Source organism: Ascaphus truei, chromosome 1 (genome assembly GCF_040206685.1).
Source record: "Ascaphus truei isolate aAscTru1 chromosome 1, aAscTru1.hap1, whole genome shotgun sequence".
Taxonomy (NCBI): domain Eukaryota; kingdom Metazoa; phylum Chordata; class Amphibia; order Anura; family Ascaphidae; genus Ascaphus; species Ascaphus truei.
The window spans coordinates 459,745,391-459,770,682 of NC_134483.1; the positions used below are offsets into that span (position 1 = coordinate 459,745,391).

Consider the following 25,292-nt stretch of genomic DNA (forward strand, 5'->3'; position numbering starts at 1 on the left):
TGTACCTAAGAATACACAAAATTGCACTATTTGTGGGGGGGTTTCTCCCCCACATGTGATTCCTGGGAGTCACACTTCAAATTTTGCATTCATGTTTTATCATATTTAAGGATTTTTATTGTATTTATCCACTGAGCTCAGGCACACATTCACCTAAAATATAGACACGTGTCCTGTTGCAGAAATGCATTCTCAATTGTAGTTGCAGTGAATAAGTAGATACATAGAACTCTGTGTAAAAAGTATAAGTGTAAACTTTATTTACTGATCTGTAAAATTCAGTCTGCCATTACAGTACAGGCAGTCCTCTGTTATCCAACGGAATCCGTTCTGGAAGTAGCGCTGGTTAGTGAAACTGTTGTAAAGTGAGTCCCATGTTAATCAGTGGCAGTGAGCGTTGGATGACGCATTCAGACGTCGAAAATAAAGCGTTGGATATGCCATTCGTGGTAAAGTGAAACGTTGGATAACGATGACAACATGTACATGGTAATTCCATATAATAATGCACCTGTTTATATTCACTAAAAGTGTCCTATATTTTATCTTCAGTAAATAAGAGAAGACTTGTGGTATTCACAAGGGAGTAAAGTACTGTTCATTATTCTATAGCATGTGTTAAATAATCCACAATTCTTCCAGCATCCAGCAGATTATTGTATCAAATATAGGACTTGTATTTATATTGGTGTGGTTTATCAAGGTCACCACATGTATACCTGTTGCTGCTAATATTGTTATTTAAGTTTCCTCTCTACAGCACCCCTGTTTCAGTAGGTACCCTTAAACGCAGTAGGAATAGGGTGGATGGAGTCATTATTAGCGCCAGCTGGTGAGAAGATCTGGAAAAATGTAACCATCAGCACGAGGAATAAAGAACTCAAGGCCTGCTACCTTACCAGAGGAAAGAAAAAGAGAGCAGAACACACTGTATTCCATACATATTACCACATTTATTTATTTAAACCTCCATATTTTTTTTTAAAGAGAGATGAATCTTATTGTACAATTCAGGTCAAATGTATATTTCATATTAAATAAAAAAGAAAGGCTTAACATATTTTATACTAAGACAGCATTTAATTACAAGTTTTACTACTTCATATTAAAGATAAGTTTCATAAATGTCCAAAGCTTTTGGAACACATTTCTAATTACATTTTCACTTAAATACAGCAAAACACACATTAATATTCTATAATACTAAAAGCCAATATGAACAGTACACAAACCAACAAAACAGAAGTAATTAACCAGCCATGGATACCGTCTGGAATACTTTATCTTCAGTATACATTTTGACATCATGGGAATCCTGGTATATTTCATTTAATTAAAAAACTGAAACACACAAAACAGAATATGTTATCAGTAAATACGTCTGTTTTATAATACATTACCATTTACAAGTTATTTTTTAAAAAAACTATTGGTTTTAAAATAAATAAATGATATGCCTTAAATATTGTTAAAATATATTGGAAGTTATTTTAAGTAAGGTTTCAGAATTTCTGCTATTGATATTAATTGTACTAAAATGCAATATAGTTGATGTATGGAACTATATATATGTAGATCAATAAGAGAGAACATTAAAGATTAAAATTAATATAAACATCATATTTGTTAGCCAATTAAGGATACAAAACCAAAAAGAAAACTAGAAATGTTAATACTACTATCAGTTTATGATTAATAGAGATAATTAAACGATTCTAAGTTGAATAGGAGATTTTATAACATTTGTAATGTCCTACGGTAAGTTTAATTTAACTGGCTATAATTCAAAAATGATCCTACACAATGTGACAAAATGATACCATTCTATAGTTTCTCACAGAAAAAAAACTTAACAGTGAAAAACATAAGATAAAAAGCAAAGTAAAATAAACATTTAGAATATGTTTACCATTTAACAAAGTAGGAAACATTTCTGTATTATAACATATCAGAGCCTGGACTTTAAAATATAAGAAAATATGCTGAAATCAAAACCTAATGTAACCCCCTTTGGGACTACTATTGAGTTGAGGGGTTAATGGCCCTAATCTGTTAACTCTCTGGACTCACACAGGGTGACATCTCTCACCCATCAAATGGTAAAAAGTGACTTGCCCATGTTATGTCGGTGATCAGTGATGTCACCATCAGAGTATATAAGACTGCCCTAAAGGTTCTAGATCTCGGGTCTGTGGGAGTGACAGTTGAAGGGGCCTCACTGTTAATAATGTAAATGTGTTTATATGTATAGTTAATGTATAGCGAGACTGCCTTACTCCTGTTTTATTATTTTATAGTTAGGGAAAGTGTCCCATCCAGCTAGCGTCTATAGCAATGTTACTACAGACGTTTACTGGCTCACAAAGAGGTAAGCTATATAATATTGGGGTTATAACACTGTATCCATAGGAGGAAGGTGCAAACAGTGCACTGCTTGTGGGATGTAGATAAAAGAACACGACGGTGGCTGGATCACGTTTGAAAAGACTCTTTGACAAAGGGCAGGGAGCCCGAAACGCGTCAGAGTACCTCTTACAGCGCCATGTGAACATTGTTTTTGTCAAGATCCTGAATAAAGAAGCTATTTTTATTCAAATGTGATCCAGCCACCATTGTGTTCTTTTCCCTACATCCCACAAGCAGTGCACTGTTTGCACCTTCCTCCTATGGATACAGCGGTTTAATAACCCTCATGCTACAGGCGCACGCTGAATACAGGACTATTTGCTAAGTGTGAGTACTTTCATTCATACTGTCTTAATGTTACTATAGTACTTTACTACGTTCTTGTCTGGCCCCATGGGAGTGTTTTCTGCTTATGAAGCTATAATCTGGGGTCCAACTGTTTTTTATTTTGAACAGTCAGGTCCCAGGTGTTGGTTTCTTATTATTCCTCTCTCTAATTGGAGCTTTATCTGACTAGTCTCACAAGCAAGTCTTTATTGGATAAACTACATGCAATTCATGTGGACTTGATGTTACGTTTGGATATATTACATAAGCATATTATGGCTTCTAATGCACTTTTCTGAGCACAGATACAGAGCTTGTCTCTAATGTTGCCATATTGGGGTTATCCATGAAGTAGCCCTGGGACGTAGTCAGACCTGCTAGGAAGCCCAATGTTACCTCAGAAACAAAGTGCCCAAGAGTTGAAAACAGTGCTCTGCACCAGGATAATGATGGGTTCAATTGATACGGAGAGTTATGGACACTACGCAGAAGATGATAGTAACAGTAACAAGCTTAAATATCTCCCATTAAGATTGGATGCTAACTAGGGGAAATATAAATAGCACAAACACTGTGAAGATACCAGAAGTATGTCTATTGTGGATGATGTCAATGTTTGAGCATTGTCGACGACAGTCAATAAAGCTCTTGTTTGTACTATAAAGGTTCCTGGCGCCCTTCATTATTCCATAAGCATATCTACTCCCAGCCTGCGTGGACACAGCACCCTGAAAAGGTATGAGACACAGAGCATTGCCATATATATATCCAACTCAATATAATCTCGTTTAGAGCCGGGGCAAGGATGGTTACCCTAGTGAAAGCATGACCTATGTAACATATTCTCTACTATTTTTAAATAATTGCTTAATGATTAAAATAATTGCTTGTGTTCATAATAATAGGAGTAATGTTTATTGAATTAATGTTTTTTTTTTTTTTTACTTTGATTTGATGCTTTGGATTTATTTGTAACCTAAGAACTGAACTAGGCTCTGGGTAAAAAAGGTCAAAATATTCCTTTTCACACCATCTCGAAATTACAGTACAAATACCAGCTAACAAGAACAACAATTTTTTTGGGGGAAAAGTAAAGCTGAAACAGATAGAAAATTGAGAACAAGACCATAAGTATACCATGAATATGTGAAGGTGTTATATTGCATGATATAATATAAATTGTAAACTAGTAAAAAGACAGTGGGCAGAAACTGACTTCAAAAAAGGAAGTGGGGAATGTGATAGTGTAAGGAATCGGGGAACACGTCCTTTGCGACGTGTTCCCTCCTTACCTGTCACCACACAGACTTCCACTCTGGCACCAGCGCGTGGCGTGTGTGCACCCCCGCTCTGCTTACAGAGCATGCACGCGCAGCTCTTCTAAGTTACCACGGATCTTAGCTCTGCCCCCTCGGATGCGCCGCACTTCTCTCGTGACGCCATGCACTGCTCCCCAGCACGTGACGCCATGTACCGCTCCCAGCTGAGTGGCAAGATCTCATCTAGCCCACTTGTCTCTAAGCCAATCCTTGCCTCCGCAGAGGCCGCGCCTCCGCTCCGCCTCCCTTGCTACTGGTTCCTGTGTGCTACAAATACCCTGCACTTCCCTTCCTGCTTTGCTGAGCATAACTGGTTGTAGCCTTGAGCTCCTGCGTTTGTTGTGCCTTGCTCCTGTCTTGTCTTTCTTGCAGTTTGGATTCTACGTGTACCGACCCAGCTTGACTTATGAACCCCTCTGGATATTGACCCCGGCTTACCCTCGACTCTGCATACCTCTCCAACCCAGACCCCGGCTATACAGACTCCTATGATTCTGACCTCTCCAATCCCAGACCATGGCTTAACGGATTTTGACAATTCTGAGCTCTCCATCCCAAGACCTTGGCAAGTATCAGGACTAACTCACTCTCTCCAACCCAGACCCAGCTACGTTGACAATCCACCTGCCAGGCACACTTCTGCTGCTGTGGGTGCGTGGTTCTGTACTTCCCCACCTCAGTACCGGGGTCCTGTCTTGCTCGTAGGCAGCGCAAGCGTATCCACCAGTCATACCTCCTTTATGTGTCTGTTTACAAACTAAAGTATAACCAACATTTCACAAAGGGATACCAACATATGCCGATGTTCAACATTAATATGATTTCATGAATGGAAACACAACTGCCTACTACCTAAAAAGACTTGTAGGAGTTTCTCTCACAAATTACTAATTTTTAGACTATTAGCACATAAATGTAAAAATGTACATATTATAGGTGAAAGAATTTCCGTCCAAATCTTTAGAAATAGGTTTTAAAATCTATAACGTTGAATTCATTGCTTTATTATGTATGGCAGATGTATACTTTGACACATTACATATTTGCTCTTCCAAGACATTTCTGTATTTACATGTTTCATATTTTGTAAATTGTCTGTTCTATTTAACAGTTTTCAACTGAATCCACATAATCTATCTGAAAAGAATAACAGACTGCAGCAAATCAAAATGCCATGGTCTTCAAGATTATGTTTTTGCTCATATACCTGCCCAGTGGTGGTCTGCTTACTAATTTACATATACAATGTAGTTTGAAGAGTACTGGTGGTTGGCTATTTATCATTATAATTGGAAAATCACTGATATAATGTAGTATGAGATTAAAAAAATGTTATCTTCTTGATAAATTCTAATATTGTGGTGTTAACCTTTTTTCCTTATAGAAATTATACTGATTGATTAAATTATAAGAACTACTATTTCACAGTACTGTATGCTTGCATTGTAGAAACTATTGACAGAAATCCAGATTGTACCACAAGGTATAACTACTGAAATCTTAAAGAAGACCAGCAATATTCATGAAATCTCTAAATTGTATTGGGCAGCTTGTTAAACTGTTAAGTATGTATGTATATCTACATTTATATAGTGCCCATGGTGTACTCAGCACTTTACAAAGATACAATACAGCACAGGTAATTATAATACAATAAGTGGAACAAAGTCTGACAATAGGTAAGGAAATATCTGCCCCAGAGAGCTCACAATCTAAGCTCTATGTTTTGTATGGGAGACATACAAAAACAGCAGGTGAGGGAATTAGTGCAGTATATGGTAGTGCTAGGCCACAATGGTTGGTATGACTAGGTGTGTGAGACAGTAGACAGGAGTCCAGGCAATTGGAATGCTTAATTTAAGAGGTGAGTTTTAAGGTTTGTCTTGAAGGTGGGTAGAGAGGGTGATTGACATATACTGAGTATGATGTATGAGTATGACATAGTATATGGCTCGGCACCCACCTTAGCAAACTTGACATCTTCTACAATTCAATATGCCGTTTTGTTCTCCAATGCAACTACAACACACATCACTGTGGAATGCTCAAAGAACTAGATTGGTCATCACTTGAGTCTAGGTGCAAAATTCATCTTTCCTGTGTTGCCTTCAAATACTTTCTGGGTAAGCTACATGTCTATCTGAACAAGCTCCTCACCTCTACCACATGCAGCACTTATCATCTGAGATCAGACTCCAAAAGACTGTTCATGTTCCCAAGGCTCAACAAAGTATCTGGCCATTCCTCCTTCTCTTACCGTGCATCCCAAAACTGGAACAACCTACCGGAGACACTCACAGCCGTCACCAGTCAAGGTTCTTTCAAATCTAAGGCTGTCTCACATTTTAATCTGGTCTGTAACATACAGTATGCCTATAATATATATTATCTCTAACTGTGCATGCTATGTCTTGTATAAAATGTATACCCTGTTCACTTATGTAACTGTATTTGTGACCATGTATTATTTGTCTTAACTCTATGCCCAGGACATACTTGAAAACGATAGGTAACTTTCAATGTATTACTTCCTGGTAAAACATTTTATAAATAAATAAAATAAACGTATGAGGGAGTTCCACAGGTAAGGGATACTGATGGAAAAAGGTTTAAGGTGAGAGAGAGCAGTGCAGGTGAAAGGGGAGGAGAGGAGATAGTTATGATAAAAGTGCAAGAGACAAGCAAAGGCATAACAAGAGATCAAATCTGAAATGATGAGCAAATGAGTGGAGGGTCTTAAAGGTAAGGAGGAGAACTTCGTGGGTGATCTCAAATTTTATGGGAAGCATGGAGAGGGAGTTATGGATGAGATGAGAACCAGGATAGAGCTTTGTTGTGGATAGCAAGAGAGTTTAGAATATGCAGGAGCAGGGAGTAATTGACAATATCAAAAGCAGCACACGATAAGAGGATCTGTGGGAGTTATAAAAAAAATAGCAAGTACAACAATATATTTTAGAAGAAAAACATAGAGTTTGAAGGTAGTGAGTGGATTATAGCAGCAGAGTTTTAAATAGAAATATATGTATATGTATTACTTCCTGGTAAAATATTTTATAAATAAATAAATAATAAATAAATAAATAATATAGTAAATGTATGAGAGGCAGGAAGTCTCGTTTGAAAATGTGTAGTGCTTTAGCTATGGAGCAACAAGACAAAACACAGGAATGTTTTTTTTTTTTTTAAAGGAACAACAAGATTTAACAAGTAGATGGATATGAGGGAAAACAAATTGTTGGAATCAAATACAATGCCTAAGTAATGTTCTTAGTAGACTGCATGAATGTTTGTGTCACTGACTGTGATAGAAAAAGGAAGAATAATGTGTCATCAAGTCCTTTGTTAACATATTTACAGTAGCTGAAGGTGAAAATGTATCATCTAGGATTATATTCTTAAACTAGTGACTTGTTTTAGATGCAAGATTCAGAGTGGATAGGTGTACGTCTGCTACAATAAATATATTTTAAACAGAAAATGATTACTTAATAAAGCCACAGATTGAAAAAAAAATGGTTGCACTCAGACACTCATTCCACATACAGTATTACACACTCCATCTAAGCAGTTGTGGGATTCAAATTTTTTAGCAACAGCTTCTCTCACCAGGGGGGGAGGAGAGTAGAGAGAGTGGGGGGAGGGTATAGAGAAAGACAGGGGAGATGTTTTGTGTTTGTTTTATATTTATGTGTTTTTTTTTAAATATTTTATTCAGTTGAACAGGACTGCATGTGTGGGGGGGAAGAGAGAGACCAGCGCCCCCCTTAGATTTCTCCCAGCCACCCCCTAGATCTCTCCCAGCCCCCCCCCTTAGATCTCTCCCAGCCCCCCCCTAGATCTCTCCCAGCCCCCCCCCCTAAGATCTCTCCCAGGCCCCCCCTAAAATCTCTCCCAGCCCCCCTTAGATCTCTCCCAGCCCCCCTTAGATCTCTCCCAGCCCCCCCTATATCTCTCCCAGCCACCCTAAAATCTCTCCCAGCCCCCCTAAAATCTCTCCCAGCCCCCCCTTAGATCTTTCCCAGCCCCCCCTTAGATCTTTCCCAGCCCCCCCTTAAATCTCTCCCAGCCCCCCCTTAGATCTCTCCCAGCCCTCCCCCTTAGATCTCTCCCAGCCCCCCTTAGATCTCTCCCAGCCCCCCCTTAGATCTCTCCCAGCCCCCCCCCTTAGATCTTTCCCAGCCCCCCTCACATCTCATCCAGCCACCTGACATCTCATCCAGCCACCTCACATCTCACCAAGCCCCCCTCACATCTCTCCCAGTCCTCCCTTCCATGCCTACCTTGGTGGACACAGGCACGGGGAGGGCTCCCCCGGCTTAAAAAATTATCCGGTAGTAGAATCTCTTGTCAGAGCTGGAAAGAGCTGCACGGGGACAGGAGTGCTCTAAAGCAGCAGACAGGAAGTTTTGGGTCAGACAGCTAGATGGCGCACCTCCACTGCAGTCCTGCTATGACTCTCACTCAAGTGATTATGTTACCGGCAAATACTTTCAGCCCGGTGCCGCACACCATCTCCCGCGCCGCCTCATTCCATCTCCCGTGCCGCCTACCATCTTCCACCGACGCATGTCATCTCCCCCTGCGCCGGTTAAGCACCGGTTCGGCGAACATCAAAAATCCTAGGAACAGGTTAGCACAAAACGGTGCGTACCGGCTGAATCCCACCACTGCATCTAAGCAATAAAAAAGTAGCTTGGAGAGAGTCTATTATATATGGGTCGAGTGACTACATAAACCAATTTTTCATTTGCGATCTACCCTCAGGACTGATTCACTATGTTAGCACTGCGATCTTGTTTCTTGCATGCAACTGAAGCCCAGATGGAGTGAAAATAAGGTAGGCCGACCGCCTAGATCTTACAAATGGTTTTTCTTTTTTTCTACTGCTTAATAAAATCACCAATAGATGTGGTTGAATCCCCTGCAAATTGTCAAGTTCCTTTCATTTGCAAATTTCCACAAATCTGTCTCAAAAAGGCAGATGTGTTTTTTTTTTCCTTTCACTGAAAATCCTCAGATGTATTCAGATTTGTAAAAATCTGAATTTTTTTGCGGATTCCAGATCCTGAAATATGGGTTTACTCCAATGGACAGGGAGGAGGAGAGAGGGAGACTTTTTTTTAGCAGTGTTCTAAGCGCTACATACTGTATGGTATATCCAATCAATTATGCCCCAGAGTCAGAATCAGAACCCACAACCACGGCTATTCAGGGCACTAGCTATAGCATAGAACTAAACCAGCTGCTGGGTAGCTCAACTGTCACAGCATATTGTTCAGATACCTGTAGCTAATTCAGCTATTTGTCAGGTTTTGGTATGGTCTGCGTCCAAGTTTGCGTGCATGTGCCGATTCCAGTGCTTGACTTTACACATCCACCCACACTGTTGTTGCAGTGGCAATCTTGGCTACTGGCAACTTGCCTACACTAAGGATGCACTGCAACCTGCCTATAATTAGGCTGGACTTCCTCCAGGAAGTTGCCAGAGCATGGTTTCCTAGTGGTTCCTCCCAGTTTACAGCTATGTACCTGTTTGCATTCATTCAGCATTAACCTCAGCCTGTGACCCTGACTCAGATTTTCTGATGCCTACTCCGACCCCAGTCTGTGATCCCAACTCCAATTAATTGCCACCTTCTTGACCTCTGCCTGTTGCCTTTACATTGCTATACTCATTCAGGACTCTTGGTTCAGGTCAGTGATTCAATATCCTGGCTCCGTCCTAAGTGTCCGCTTCATGTTTTGAGCAAGCACAATTACACTATTAACATATCTCCCAGGTATCTCAGATGTGCTCCTTTTTGTGCACAATGTACAATGAACTGGAAACCAGGAAGTGGAAGTGATCGGCTTTCAAAGGAAGACAGGGGGAAAGGGCTTTAAGGGTGAGAAGAAGAACTCAAAATTATGCTGTGACAATGGAGCTACCCAGCAACTGGTTTAAGTCAATGCTAGAGTTGCTTCCCTGATTAGCAGAGGTTGTGGGTTCTGATCCTGATGCGCATGATACCAGAACCCCCCTTCCACACAGGTTGCTTTACACTTGTCAATATAGGTCTTATGAAATCCTTTTAGGAAGTGTGGGGTGTGAGTCATTGAAATAAACTATGCAAATGGCATTAGCATGTCTCCCAGTTATCTAAGGTGTGTTAATTTTTTTTAGCACAGGTGTTTCTCATATGTTATTTTAAGAGAGTTTCAGGGTATATATAGAGTCCACTAAAATACTGTAGGTCTCTCATTCTATGGGAGATTTCAGAGAATCATGGTGGATTAGGATGTATCCACCCCAACTTTTTAGTGCCCAATCCGCCTTCAGATTTTCTTAAGCATATCGGATATTGATAAAACATCTGCAGACTGGATTTTGACTAGTTTGCCCATCAAGTTCTGCAAGTTCTGCATGTGAAAAGGGCACAGAACAGAGCCTTAAGATACACAAAGCATGGTCATCAGTATTAGACTCAGCAGAGAGGCCAAGCAAGTAGTACAATTTAGTTTCAATGTTCTGGATGTCACTGCCTATTTTTGTAAGGTGAGTTTCAGTGGCGATACAGAAGCATCATTGCATTGGTCTATACCCACCAAAGGTCTTTAAACATTTTGTAACTTTTGAGACGTCTGATGGTGATTCATAAAGTTCCTTGAATATTTTGTATAATATTTATTTACAGCAATAATATAAATATTTATTATTTAGGAAAAATGTCACTATTGCACCAGTTGTCATTATAATTTAGCATTACATTTTTCTAAAACAGTAGAAATAAAATAAGGTTCCATTAGAAAGTTCTTTGATTGATAACCTTGAGCTATATGGAGTTGTGTATGTAGCTATTGGGCAAAATACAGATTCATTTTTTTTTCTTCTTCTTCATTATTTGCATCAGTGCTCGAAGGGCCTGCAAGACATTGCTTTTCAAAAATTTGCAGGCTCCCTGGCATTGTAGGAGTTATAAAAGATCCACTTTTAATATTTTGTTTTAAAGTTCATTTGCCTGCTGAGGTGTTTTCAAGTAGTTCCAAGTCTTTGTTTTCCTAGTTTTAGGAACTGAATTTGCTCGAAGCAAATTTGCTGCACAGGGTTCTTTTGTTGGTTGTAAGGAATAACTATATACAGAAAAAACAATGTTTGGGTATTACAGGAGAAATTCAAGTGGCAATGTTTGGGGCGAATTGTGTATTTATTTTTATTTTTAGTATCTCTCTCTTCATCAACAATTGTATCCTTCTTTTTTTTATCAGCTTCTGTAACAGAACTGAGGTACTAAACAGAAGGTATATTTTACATTGTTTATACATACTGTAGTATTGCTATACTAATGAACAGGGAGGGAAATGACCCCTATATGGAGAGCACTCTATCACCATAACAATCACAGAATCGGTACACAATGGTGAACCAAGTGTATTGGAAAGGGTGTGGTATATGCATAGATACTGTATGGTGAGCTTGTTAAAAAACACTTTATTAAGGAGTCATACTCGAAAATTAAAACAGAACGCTGCAGAGTCCAAATATTAGTAATTAGACTCAAATAAGATCCAAAACTAGAAAGCGAAATATTAAAAATAATGGCCAAACGGATACCTAGGTGGGGTAGTGGAATATATAACGCCTCCCGCGGTCAGTGAATCACTGACACTGATGTAGTGCTAGTCTAGTGTATCTATCTCTGATGAGGTACTAATCTGCTGTCTTCTAAAAATTTCCCAAAACACTGTATGTGTACAGATGGTGGGGTGAATTCTACAGTCGATTGAACTGCTTGAGTGTGTAAGTTAGAGAACACTAGGTTGTGGAAGTGTCTCAGTTATGCTAATGTAGGAACCAGCATTAGTCCCACTTAATGGGTAACACAATAACGGCCCACGTAGTAGACAAACCCACATGATAAATGCGATAAACACTGCAATAGGAAGCGCTGGTGTGCATATAGTAGCCAATGGCAACTTTGTGTAGGGCTAATGTGTAGGACAAAACTGTCTTGAATGTTTTCCACTTTTGAATAATCTTTCTCACTGTAGAATGTTGGACTTTAAATTGTTTGGAAATGGCCTTATAGCCCTTCCCAGATTGATCAGCAGCAACAATTACTTCTCTAAGATCATTGCTGATACCTTTCCTCCTTGGCATTGTGTTAACACACACCTGAATGCTCCAGACCAGAAAACTGCTAAAACTTCGGCTTTTATAAAGGTGGTCAAACTTGCTGATGATCAATTAATCAAGGGCATTTGATTAGCAGCACCTGTCAGCTACTTAGCATCTTAATTCTTATGAAGCAGTAAGGGTGTACTTAGTTTTTCACACATAGCTTCTCCATTGTGGCTTTATTTTTGTAAAATAAATAATGACACGGTGTAATATGTTATGTGTTGTTGTTCATCTGAGGTTATATTTACCTCATTTTTAGACTTGGTAAGGAACAGATGATTGTTATTATGTCCTAATATGTAAAACCATAGAATTCAAAGCGGGTGTACAGTACCTTCTTTTTCACACAACTGTATATTGTGATACAGTCACTGTCTCTGAAAGGGTTGGAGTAATGCAGATAGTGTACCTTCCAGCCTACATGGATTTAACCTCCCTTAGAGAAGCTAGCAGCAGCTGCAACTAATAAACAAGCAGCTATTGATTGAACAGGAGGCGGAAAAGGCCGACAGAAGGCTGCACAAAGGGATTGCTTACACAGTGTAATGCTTGCGCTGCCCACGAGCAAGACAGGACCCCGGTACTGAGGTGGGGAAGTATAGAACCACGCACCCACAGTAGTGGAAGCGTGTCTGGCAGGCGGATTGTCTACGTAGCCGGGTCTGGGTTGGAGAAAGTGGGTTAGTCCTGATACTTGCCAAGGTCTTGGGATGGAGAGGTCAGAATTGTCAAAGTCCATAAAGCCGTGGTCTGGGATTGGACAGGTCAGAATCGTAGGAGTCCGTATAGCCGGGGTCTGGGTAGGAGAGGTATGCAGAGTCGAGGGTAAGCCGGGGTCAATACCCAGAGGGGTTCAGAAGTCAACCCGGGTAAGTATATGTAGAATCCAAACTGCAAGAAAGACAAGACAGGAGCAAGGCACAACAAACGCAGGAGCTCAAGGCTACAACCAGTTATGCTCAGCAAAGCAGGAAGGGAAGTGCAGGGTATTTGTAGCACAAAGGAACCAGTAGCAAGGGAGGCGGAGCAGAGGCACGGCCTCTGTGGAGGCAAGGATTGGCTGCAGGAGACAAGTGTGCTTGATGACAACTTGCCATGCAGCTGGGGAGCAGTGCATGGCATCACATGTGCGTGCCGCGCGCAAGAGAAGTGCGGTGCATCTAAGGGGGTGGAGCTAATCTCCATGGCAATTTAGAAGAGCTGCGCGTGCGCTCTGTAAGCAGAGCAGGGGTGCACGCACGCCCTGGTGCCAGAGTGGAAGTCTCTTCCCCGATTCCTTACACAAGAGAGACTGCTTTCCTCAGAGAGGGGGAGAGAAAGAGATGTTTCTCTAACCAGGAGGAGATTGGTTGGTCTGGCTATCTGTTCCAGAACCTACAGAGAGACAGAGCAGAATGTACCAAACTGTTGATTTGGCCACTCCTAATGTTCCTGCTATCTCTCTGATGGATTTTCTTTTTTTTTGTCGCCTAAGGTTTGCCTGTTTCGCTTGCATTGAGAGCTCCTTTGACCGCATGTTGTGGGTTCACAGCAACAGCTTCCAAAAGTGAATGCCACACCTGGAATCAACTCCAGACCTTTTACCTGGTTAATTGATAATTAAATAACGAAGGAATAGCCCACACCTATCCATGAAACAGCTTTTGAGTCAATTGTCCAATTACTTTTGGTCCCTTGAAAAAGAGGGGGCTACATATTAAAGAGATGTAATTCCTAAACTCTTTTTCCAATTTGGATGTGAATACCCTCAAATTAAAGCTGATAGACTGCACTTTAAGCCCATATTCATTATTTAACTGTAACTTGAATTTATTTTGGTACACAGCCGAAATAACAAAACTTGTATCAGTGTCCAATTATTTCCGGACCTAACTGTATGTGCAATTTGTAGTGTACGTTAAAAATTTGATCATGGTGTGTATCCACACATCTAAAGGGTTAATCAGCATAGGATAATGTTAATTACCTGTATGGGTATCCATGATATTTTGATCGGAAGATTGATAGAAGAAAGCTGAAGAAGAATACTACAAGACCCAATCCAACCAAGCATATAACTGTGAAAGAAGGAAGTCCAACAAGTTAAAAATGTATTCTTATAAAAGTAACACTGTTTTCTCACAAAGGAAAATAACTTGTATATATATATATATATATATATATATATATATATATATATATATATATATATATATATATATATATATATATATATATACATACACACACACACACACACACACACACACACACACACACACACACACACACACACTGTATATAATAATATTTTTTTTATATATATATATATATATATATATAATATTATCTATATACTGTCTATATATGTATGTACAGTATGCATCTTCTTTCTCCGGTCACAGTGTTATGCATTCTTTAATGTACTGTAGGAGACAAGATAAACTACATTACATTGCATTTCTAACATCAATAATTACCATACATAGGCCCGGATACATAAAACTGCAGCAAGCAAAAAATGGGGTACCACCCAAAAAAAGCACTTTTAATTGGATTACGTTGAAAATAACAGATCTGGTAGAAAACAATTAGGTATTTCGCCTAGTTTTTTATCAACATTCATCCAGTCCAATATTTCTCGGAACGGAATAATGGCTGAAATCCAACATGGATTTGTTTTTCTTGATTGATGTTTGTTTGTTTATTTTTCTGCCCTCAGGCAGGGGTTATTTTTTTATGTTTTTTTTGTGTTGACTTTATGGTTAGGCAATGGCCTTTTCTCGGATTCATCTGCTGGTGCCACTGTGGAGGAGGAGGGTGCTTTTCATCCCGAAAAGGGGAAGTAATCCTTTTATTTATTTAGGATCTACCCTGATATCCACATTGGAAATCAAGGCCCTCATTTAGGGCATAGGTAGCCACAGTGACAATCAATTGACTAAATGGCTTACCTTTTATTATGTTACTATTTATTGTAATGCATATTTGATTGAATGTATTTTGTTATGCTTATCAAAGGGCAAACGTCCTATTAGCCACATTTGCATAATAGGACTATTGCCCATTACTGTGGCGGAGGCTACTTTTGTTGGGGATAAAAGGTCTGGGTGGTGGGTGTAGTTGACCAGGGGTGGATGCTTAGACCTCCCTGGGGGGGGGGCAGGATGGGTTAACCCCTTCATTACCTTAAAAGTCAGTAAAGCCTTGCTTATCAATGCTTTACTAGCCACTAAGGTAATGAAATGGGAAAAGTGGGTAAGTAATGTATTTTATTATTGGAAATATATAATTTATTTTATTCTAGTTAATAATTGAAAGCCACATTGGCAATCTAGGCCCCCATTGAAAAGGCATAAATAGCCACAGTAGCAATTAATTATTTTATGGTGAATATTTATTTTAAATGTATTTTTTATGTTCTTCTGCTTTTTTATTATACGTGCTATGTTTTATTTTATTTTTTACTTAATCCCAACGGCACTGTTAGCCACATTTAGCTAATAGGGCTATTTGGCATTAGTCTAGGGATGGGATTGCCTGAAGGGGGTAGCTGGCACTGGGAGGGTAGTTAGGTCTCCCAGGGGGGTAGCAGTAGGAGTTAACCACTTGGTTCAATTAGTGGTTAGTAAACTATTGCTAAGGTGGCCAATGGGGTTAAGTGGTGTATTGTTTATAGTATTAATATCTTGGTAACCACAGGCATCAAATGGGTTAATGTTATTTCAATCATAGGCTTCTGTAATAATACTGTAGATATTACAGAAGCCTATGATATAAATATTATCGCAATGTGGTAATTAACACATTATTAAGGGTCGTGTTAATTCTGGCATTGTGACTTTGGTCCAAATATCCCACCCAGTAAATTATTACCACAATCTTAATGAATACAAACATAAAATTGCGGTAAGTACCATGATTTTTTTTCCTAAGGTGAGATATTAACTCCACTTTAGTGATTTATTCAGACCACAGTTTATAAATTTAACTGTAAAAGTATAGGCATTTCAATAATACTGTATCTCTTTTTTTTTTATCACACGTAGACATAAATAACTATGACAGTAAATACAAAATCCCCAATCCTTGGTACTATTAAGTATATGAATATGTAATACTGTGGATTTGGGTTTCGTTAAGATTGTGTATTTATAGTAATAAATACATATGAATTAAATATGTTTTATATTACATAAGATATTGTAGTTATATGATAAAGCTTGCTGTTCTGATGCTTATTTACCATACAACAAAAAATAGTGAAGAAACATACAGTAAATGCATATAAATTGTAATATTAAGGCAGATAAGGATCTATTCCAGTTAATTATTTATTTTTTGACGCACATCTTCGTCTCAAAGGGCTATTGGTGCAACTTGTGCATTCTTAAGCTCCCTTTTTTTTAAGCCGCTTTTTTGAACCACCTCTACATTGCTTAGAATCACAAGACTTGGACACAACACCATACTGTACATTAGATCCTTCAGATGACCCACATTATAGGTGAAGATGTAGTAAGCTGTAGTATTAGTTTTGATGTATTAATCCATGATGGTGCACATATTGAACAGTATTAAAAGAAGCAAATAATGAAAGGTTATAATCTCTGCTAAAAATGGATTACCTACTGTACATCTTATTCACATCATATTCACTAAAATGAATTATAGTTATTGCATGGAAATAACATTACTGAATAATTTGGGTTGATAAACAGGGGGCCGTGGTAGCCGGTCCCGTTACCCACTTGTTATTATGCCGGATATCTTATACCGTTGCTTAAAATAACTGGAAGAGTGTGAGTGACACCATTGTAGGCTTTGCAATACAGTTTATTTGAAACGTAATGCTCTATTTGTCCTCTCTTTCTTCTCTTCTCTATTATTATTTTTTGTCATTGTTTGGTGGTGGTTTTCTATTTGTTTCAGTAAAGTATATATATTTTTTGGCCTGTCTATCATTCCCTTTTAGCCATTTGAGTAGCGCACGTTATTGGACTTTTTTGGATTTCTGTATGCCTTTGTGGAAGGTGTTTTCTAGTGCTGCACCGAATGTGCTGTAATTCATTACTGTTGCTGCATTGTCACATATATTTTGTATTTATTAACTTTGTTATTCACAGTTTTATCTATAATTTATATAATTATCGTTTAGTAGGGTAGCGCTGCATTATTCATTGTCACCTGTTGATCTCAGCGTTTGTCTAGTGTTAGGTGTGTGTTACATGTTACATGTTGTTTGCAGCAGTATTATGCTATGATCTTTGATTTTCTTTTTTTCTATGTACCCTTTCATCACGTGGAGCACCTTTATGGACGGATCAATACCGTGATACTGGTTGTATAAATCTGTTTATTATTATTATTCATCTAATATTGACTATATACTAGTGCAGAGCGCCATAGATATAACTTTTTTTTCTACTTCTATCACCTGACCAGGGGTCAGGGTTATATCAAAGGCAGCCAGCCTATTTGTTGGATATAGCGCTAGCTATTTTTTTCGTTTCACTGTAGCGCTGCAGAGTAGTTTAGATTCACATGGGTTGATAAATACCCTGCCATCAACTCTGGTAGCCATTTTGTAAAGTAACAGGTGCTGATGGTGATAAAGAGACAGAAAAACAGTAGAGAAGAAGGGTGACATGGGTAGGGATAAAAAAAACTAGAGTACAGTAAATAGGCAGGAAAAATAAGAACATTTAACAGAGAATACTTTTGCATTGCACTGCAAACATTGCTGAGTCTCAGAAAGGACGAGATGCCATCAAGAAACTGAAGAACAACTACCATATTAGCCTTATATGAAAAACAGATTGGAACAACAGATGTTGAACCCATGGAAAGCTAGAGAGATTCAGTTACTGACTTAATTACAATTCTGTGCTCATTAAAGCAGCAATCATACCTAGACATTTTTTTTACTTTAAGCATGGATTTTTTTTTTTACAAAATTTGATCTGCGAGGAGGGGGGGAAAGTGGGTAGGGGGAGAGATGGGAGGGGTCCTCCTGAGCTGAACCATGGTGTTTTTAGCTCGTGGGTCCCACTGGTTCCCAAAATACTTACCAGTTACCAATACATTTTTGTCCTTTAAGAAAATAAAAATTGTCACCAAATTTTTCTTTTCCCAGAGGTCAATGGGAAGCCGCAACTTCATCAGGATGACAGACGTTGGCGTTTACTATTGTACGGCTGTTTGAATGTTCATGAGGGAAACTGGTTAGTATCTCCGGAGTGAGGAGGGTTCCCTGAGATAAATATACTTGAGTTCAGCTCCGGGGGACCCCTTAGTTAAAATTTAGCAAAACAATCCATGGCTAAATTGGGCAGGATTGTTGCATTAAATTATTTAGCCTCTTATTCATTACATAGTACAGAAGTACATTGGTTATGGAATATCATAACCAACATTTTAGCATTGCCACTACCAGTTACTACAAAAAAGAAGACATACACATGGAGCAATAGTTATGATTTCCTTTGCTGCCAGGAAACTGCATCTCAATTGAGGTTGGACCGAGGCTCGACTGCAGTTTCCCCACACCCAAATGTTTAGTACACTGATTTCCCATCACGGGGTCCCTGCTTCTGAATGCTTTTTAGTTTATATATCTTTTCATCAGTGGGAGTCCCATTCAGAAGCAGGAACACAGTTGTGTTAATCCTGATGAGAAATTCCCCCCTGTGCTGCATTTGGCTGTGATCAGGCCACACTTGGGCTGTGATTTTTACGCAACAAGTGCAGAGCTGGGTAGAGATAAATAATGCTACATCTGTACTGGGAAGTATATATACTACTGTATATTTCTGCAAGAAAAAGGACAGCACAAACACACACTTCATAAAATTACTGGGGTTTTCAATGTGCTGGGTGTATGTGTATGTACAGGTACTGTAGCACTGGTTCCTAATGAGAGAGAGTTTGTATTATACAACAGAAAACATTTGTATTCCCTTAATGAGCATGTGGAATATGATGCACCAATCAAAATACTGAAGAAAATCACCAATGTGTGTGTAATGATAAACATATCTCCAGATTTTCTGTAATACAACAAAGATTTGTAGCGTTGAAAAGCCTGAGATGGAAAATTGTGTCTACATTTTGTGGCCTAGCGCTGGCAGTGCTGACTGACCCGTCACTGCCATGAACGACAACAGCGCACTCAATCATGCTTTACTAATGCAAAGGCAAGCATTACTGGGAGAGGTGATGCCGGCCATGCTGGTGACTGCCAAGTCATCATTGCACCACTGCCTGGTGATGAAAGCAGGGCAGGGAAGCTCAGTGATTCCGTGCATGGCCCTGCAGTTAATTTGTAGCCAGGGGAGAGGGGGTGGAGCGAGGCAAGGCATTCCTGGTATGTACGGAGGAAGGAGGTTGTGTGTGTTTCTGTCAGTATGTGTCTGTCAGTTAGTGCGAGGGAGTTTGTGAGTGTGAGTGAGTCTGTGAATGTGTTTGTCAGTTTGTGTCAGGTGTGTCTGTCACTGTGTCACAAATACACACTGACACACACTCACACACAGCTGCTGAGAGGTGTGGGTTTGAATGCTATGACAGCCACTAACAATCCCCCACCTGCTTTCTTTACTAAACTCTGACTCCTAAAAATCTGTTCTGGTACCTACATTTGTTGCATTTTTGTCCACCTCTGGTCTTAACATTACAGCAGTTAGTTTTAATGTAAGACCATATTTACTAAGCATTGGTAGCCTTTCCTGCAGAGTGACTTCCAGACTGCTTTAAATATTGTAGACACAGAGACGTACCTTGCATATATATATATATACACAAGTCTGTCGCAACTGATATGATTTTTCATTCTATGTTAATTTCAATTAACAGGATAATATATATTATTGCACTTTTATTGTATAATACAAGCATTGTATTAAATTAACCATAGTCTTTATAATGTTTACTTGTAATCTACCACAGCATAGTAAATGTTAATAAATTGTTCCATTAACACATACCTACATATACTGTATATATTGCATTTATCAAACACAGTCCTTTTACGTGACATCATATTGAAAACATCAGCAGACAGAAATTAAAGGAGTCACAAACATCATTGACCATTCTATTGGATAATTATTTTCTTTCCATTTTCTTCAGAGTAAAAGAAAATAACAAATACATTGCAGACCATGACTAGTTTTGCACATAATATTAGAGAATATTTGTGGCATATACTCACCAGAAGAAAACCTAACATAATTTGGTGTGGGTGATTTATTAAAGTATATTTTCTACAGACGGCAGAAAATAATGAACCATATGTATCTAAGGAAAACCTCTATTCAAGGAAGGATTATTTTTCCATTTTTGATAAATGTAATACACAATTTCTCCACAACTTTTGAAGGGTATAAAGTTTGACAAATGACTGCCTATTAATCATACATACAGTATGTAAATAAAAAGCACCCAGAAATACAAAAAATTACCATAACACCCCCCCCGCCCCCCCTCTCACTCTGATCAAAGAACAGGGGATACATACTGTATATTTGCCTCTCTTGCTGGCACTGGCAGATAAAGGCATGTCCAAAGGTACCCTTGGTGGAGCAGGCTCATCAGCTGAGAAACAGTATGTCAAATGGGTGGAAGATGATGTGGCTGATTAGGTGTCTCCTTGTTTTAGTATGGACATGTGGACAGTCACCATTGCTGCAAGAGATTTGCCAATGCCATGAAGATGTTTATCAATAAGGCACATCTCTTGCAGCATTGATTCCTGAATAGCAAGATGTGAACAAAATACAGAACACCAGCAAGCAGAACCCCAACAAGCTCTTTTTGGGAACCCCTGAGCCCCCACAAAATATATATGTATATAAGTGTCAAAATGGAGTGCTAGTGAGCGTGGCATATGTATACAACAGATGACAGAGAAGCCCAATGCTACATCCCACATGACAGAATTACACAGTAAAATACTTATATATTCTCTTGAAATAGGGTCATTTAGTTTAACCCTTTGGCCAAAGCGTTGTAAGCTTGCAAGCCACGACAAGGTAGACCTGTTCGCAAGGCCTAACACTACCAGATAAAATACTATAAGACCACATGTCCCTGATCAGTGCCCAGAACTTTGGTTACCCGTTGTCACCAGAGCCCTTGATGGTAGGCTCAGCCCTACACTAGCCCCTAATGGCATGAGACACAGGTTAGACTAGCCAGACACAGGGGGTATAATACGTTTTATGTTTATTATATGGGGACACCACAAGAGTGATTCCAACACCCAGGACAGATATAAAATACAGGGGAATAGCATGGAGGCAAATACTCACAGAAAGAGCGTCATCACAGTCCTTGTTATAGCAAGAGCGTCATCACAGTCCTTGTGATAGCTCCCAATGAGCCTGAATAGTCCACCAATCCCATCCATCCTACCCCCAGGCTTGGTTATCTTCCCAGCAGTTCCATAAAACAAAGTACTGGAAAGTGGCCTCTGGGCTACTTGTTTGGTATGGTGGGGATCCTCACCCGCCACAGCTTGATACCACTAAAGTACCTCTGGAAGTCGCCGCAGCTTGACTATCCAGGCAGTGTTCCTTAAAGTGATGAGCGGTTGCTTATCTTCACTGCACCGGTGCTAGGATCATTCCCTAGGGGTGTCCCACTGATGTGGCTCACCCCTTGATCCAGCACACCAAACAGCTCTAGCCAACGCTGCACACAGAGGCCTGCCGCTCCGTAGGATGCTCCAGAGCCCTGCACTGGGTCTCCTCATTTCCCTGTTGCTGATTCCCTGTCAATTCTTTCTTTGCAGGGGCTTTGACAGTCCCATCAGCACACTGAACTGTCTCCAGGATAACTAACCTGAGGCTGGGTAGTAGATATACCCCTATCCAATCAGGTGATGTAAGCCAGTCTGGGTAGGAACAATAGTCCCAGTGAAATGTGAATTACCATGATAACCAATGCCAAAACTAATAGTATAAAACCCATCAAGGTGATATAGCACTCTCATCAGTTAGTTTACTGTACAGTATGAGCCATGACAAGGCAGAACTGCATCCCAGGAGAGAGTATTAGCAGAAGCGAATGTCCTCATAATCTAATTTGTATTTATGATACTTAAGTGCTTACTTACATGTATTGCTATTTTAAAAAGCTTCTTGTCAAGCACCTGATATGGCCTTTGAAAAATATATAATTATTCTGGCTGAAATAAAAAAAACAGTGTTTTTCAAAGGAGATACAGTATACTGTAGGCTGCGTCCGCGCTTGGCACGATCAGCACAATCAATTTAAATTTGTCCAGCCAGGCTCACGCAGCGTGTTCATGCTTGTGAGCCTGCATATCAGCTCACAGGTGCTGGGTGCTTGCCGAGACAAATTAAATTGACTTTGAGGCGAGCTGAGGGGTCACATGACCTCCTCAGCCAATCAGCACCAGTCAGTGTTTTGGCCACGCCCCTCTCCACCTCCACTGACAGAAAACGTTGCCAGACACCTGAACGCCCATGCTTCTAGAGTTGGTGACATCACCACTCTCAAGCATAAGCTTGGTCCGCGGCACGGGGGATGCAGCTTAACACCTGTTTCCAGTAAACCTGGTGAAAAACAGTAATGGTCTCCACAAGATCCAACACATTCAGTGTCCTGCTACAGTTTCTCCCAGCTTGCTGATCACCATCCAGCTATTACGGGGTGCTTGTTGCTGACATGATAAAGCACACAGCCATAGCCAGTAATTCAAGCTACAGCTGTACTGTGTGCTGCTATCCCCCCCCCCCCTTAGGATTACAACACAAAACTATTTAAAAAATGCTTCCTATTTATAAATAATGGCCATAAGCAATTTTGTATAATATGTAACATTATCCACTAAAAAATTAGACATTTTTGTGTTGAATATATTTAGAAATGTTTAGAATTCTGAATGCAGAGAACGAAAAATGCATATGACAGTATGTGACATAGTGTAAAATGGGATTAGTAGGTTAATTCAACTCACAGTATATATGCTAGATTTATTATCCTTCACAAAATTATGTTTGACTGAAAGGCTTAGCTAAAAGTAAGTGGCTCTATTTCCATAATAATGAGGTTAGTGTAGAGGATATTGGAAATGCCATTTCACTTTGACTTTTAAGGCTAGATTGTTGTTTTTCCCTTTATACTTCAGCTTACTCTCTTAATACACATTTGCACATATCAGAACCAGGAATGGTAGAACTTCTCTATACTAAGAAAAATAAACTTTTATCCAAAGCTAGTATCTAGTTCCTACAGAAAAGAGGTGTAATACATGACGATAATTGCAATACGTAATACTGTTATAATACTGTACATAATAATACTATGTGGTATGAATTGATGGCTAGAATTCACATTTCCTCTTCAACCCTGCCTTAATACTGTAATGTATGACACAATACATTTGACACCTTTTATTTTTCCCTCATTAAACATAGATTGTATATTAATATATTTTCATAGTAAAATGATTTATTTTATATATCCCTGCTCCTGCCTTCTCTGAAATTATTCTGGTGCCAGGGTTATCACAAGGTTGTACTGTAAAGTGGCTCATCAGTTCCGTAGTATTCCTAAAGCCTCCAGCATACATTATATGTCCCTCCTGACATTGAATACAGACACCTTCTACAGTACTTGCCCATTTCAACTCTTTAGTTGTTCGTAATTTACCTAAGAAAGGCACTGCTCTTTATAGTCAAGCACAAGCTAAGATTGATTAAACGATGGGACAATAACCCCTTGTACTGTGTAATATACCCATTAGATCACTCTAATTTTTTTTTTGCATATATTCGGTTCCTTTAAATGTTCTTGTGATATATTCTCTCTGCTGAGAGGAATCATACTGAAGTAGGTTTCTTCATTTTTTGAAAAACTTCATAGAATCTTTTTTATGATCACAAAAAGCCAATTTTCTATCATATTGTAGAATGAACAGAAATTCTACTTTAAGATCATTAATAAGTGGCAAGGAAGAATTTGTCTAGTATTTTTTCTAATTAGTTTCTTTGCAGGAGTAATAATTATTGAAGGTATTAGCAGCCTCCACTCTACAAAACTCCCAAACAACAATGGGATTCAACTCTTAAAAAAATGCATACAGTATGTAGTGTGTAACTAAAACTGTATAACTTTGTTCTAAAATGTTGCTATCTCTCTATATAGCCAAAGGCAATGTACTGTACAGTAATAGACCTGCCTTACAGAATTGACATGTAGGACAAATACCATTTCTTCTTTTACCACAAAGACCTTTGCCATGTGGAAATAAAAGCTCTATTACGTATTTTAATATGTGTTTCTTGCAAAGAGGCATTACATATAATTTTAAAACAAAATCCACAGTTGTTTTCGATGTTAGACATTTCTGGGAAGTATTTTCTCCAACATTATTTAGCTTTAGGTTATAGCATGTATCCATATACCTGTACAAAATTGTGCCTAAGCATTTGGATTTTGAAGAGTTATAGAGCAGAACCAGCAACATTTTGCACCTGAAGTAGAGGGTAATTTTGTATGACATCATTTAGATAATGTCTAGCTCACAGAAAGGTGAATAAATGTGACTGTGGGATGTCATGGTTATATTTAATATGGTTAAAGGATTTAACTACATTTGTCTTTTCATCCGAAAGATCTTTAATTTGTTTTATACACATTTCTTCCCAATTTTAAATATGTAAAGTGTCTAATCCAGGAGAGATATCAGAAATATTCCTAAAGGGTAGATATTTAATGAAATAAGAATTACTCCCAACATATTTCCATTCTATTCCTGTATCTCTGAAAAGAATATTCTCATTTACTGTAAATCTATAGGGAAGCTGTTCATTGCACAATGTAAATAGAAGATCTGACAGCTAAGATGAAAACGTTGCCTCTCGAACGTTACATTAGTGTAAGATCCATGCTTCATTATACAGTCTCTTGTGTTTTAAATAAAGATATATTAAATCATTTTATATTTGGCCATGCTAACCTTACCATTTGTTTAGGTAAATATATTTGTTCTATATGGATTCCATTTTGTATCTTCTCATAAATGATAATATTGAAAAAGAATTCCAATACAAGTTTTTCGGGGCTACTGTATG

At 38.8% G+C, this 25,292-nt stretch overlaps 1 protein-coding gene across 5 annotated transcripts in view; it reads right to left on the reverse strand.

Annotated features, from left to right (window-relative positions):
* Positions 1–936: 936 nt before the first annotated feature.
* Positions 937–25,292, reverse strand: part of TUSC3 (tumor suppressor candidate 3) — a 369,252-nt gene continuing 344,896 nt past the window's right edge. For 4 of the 5 annotated variants that reach the window (XM_075565925.1, XM_075565910.1, XM_075565918.1 and 1 more), the window contains 2 exons: positions 14,180–14,270; positions 937–1,341 (listed from right to left, as the gene is read on the reverse strand). In XM_075565925.1, coding sequence (XP_075422040.1) covers positions 1,326–1,341; positions 14,180–14,270 — 107 coding nt within the window. In that variant the 3' untranslated portion in view covers positions 937–1,325. The remainder of the gene's footprint in view (positions 1,342–14,179; positions 14,271–25,292) is intronic. The other variant, XM_075565901.1, reaches the window with a different exon arrangement.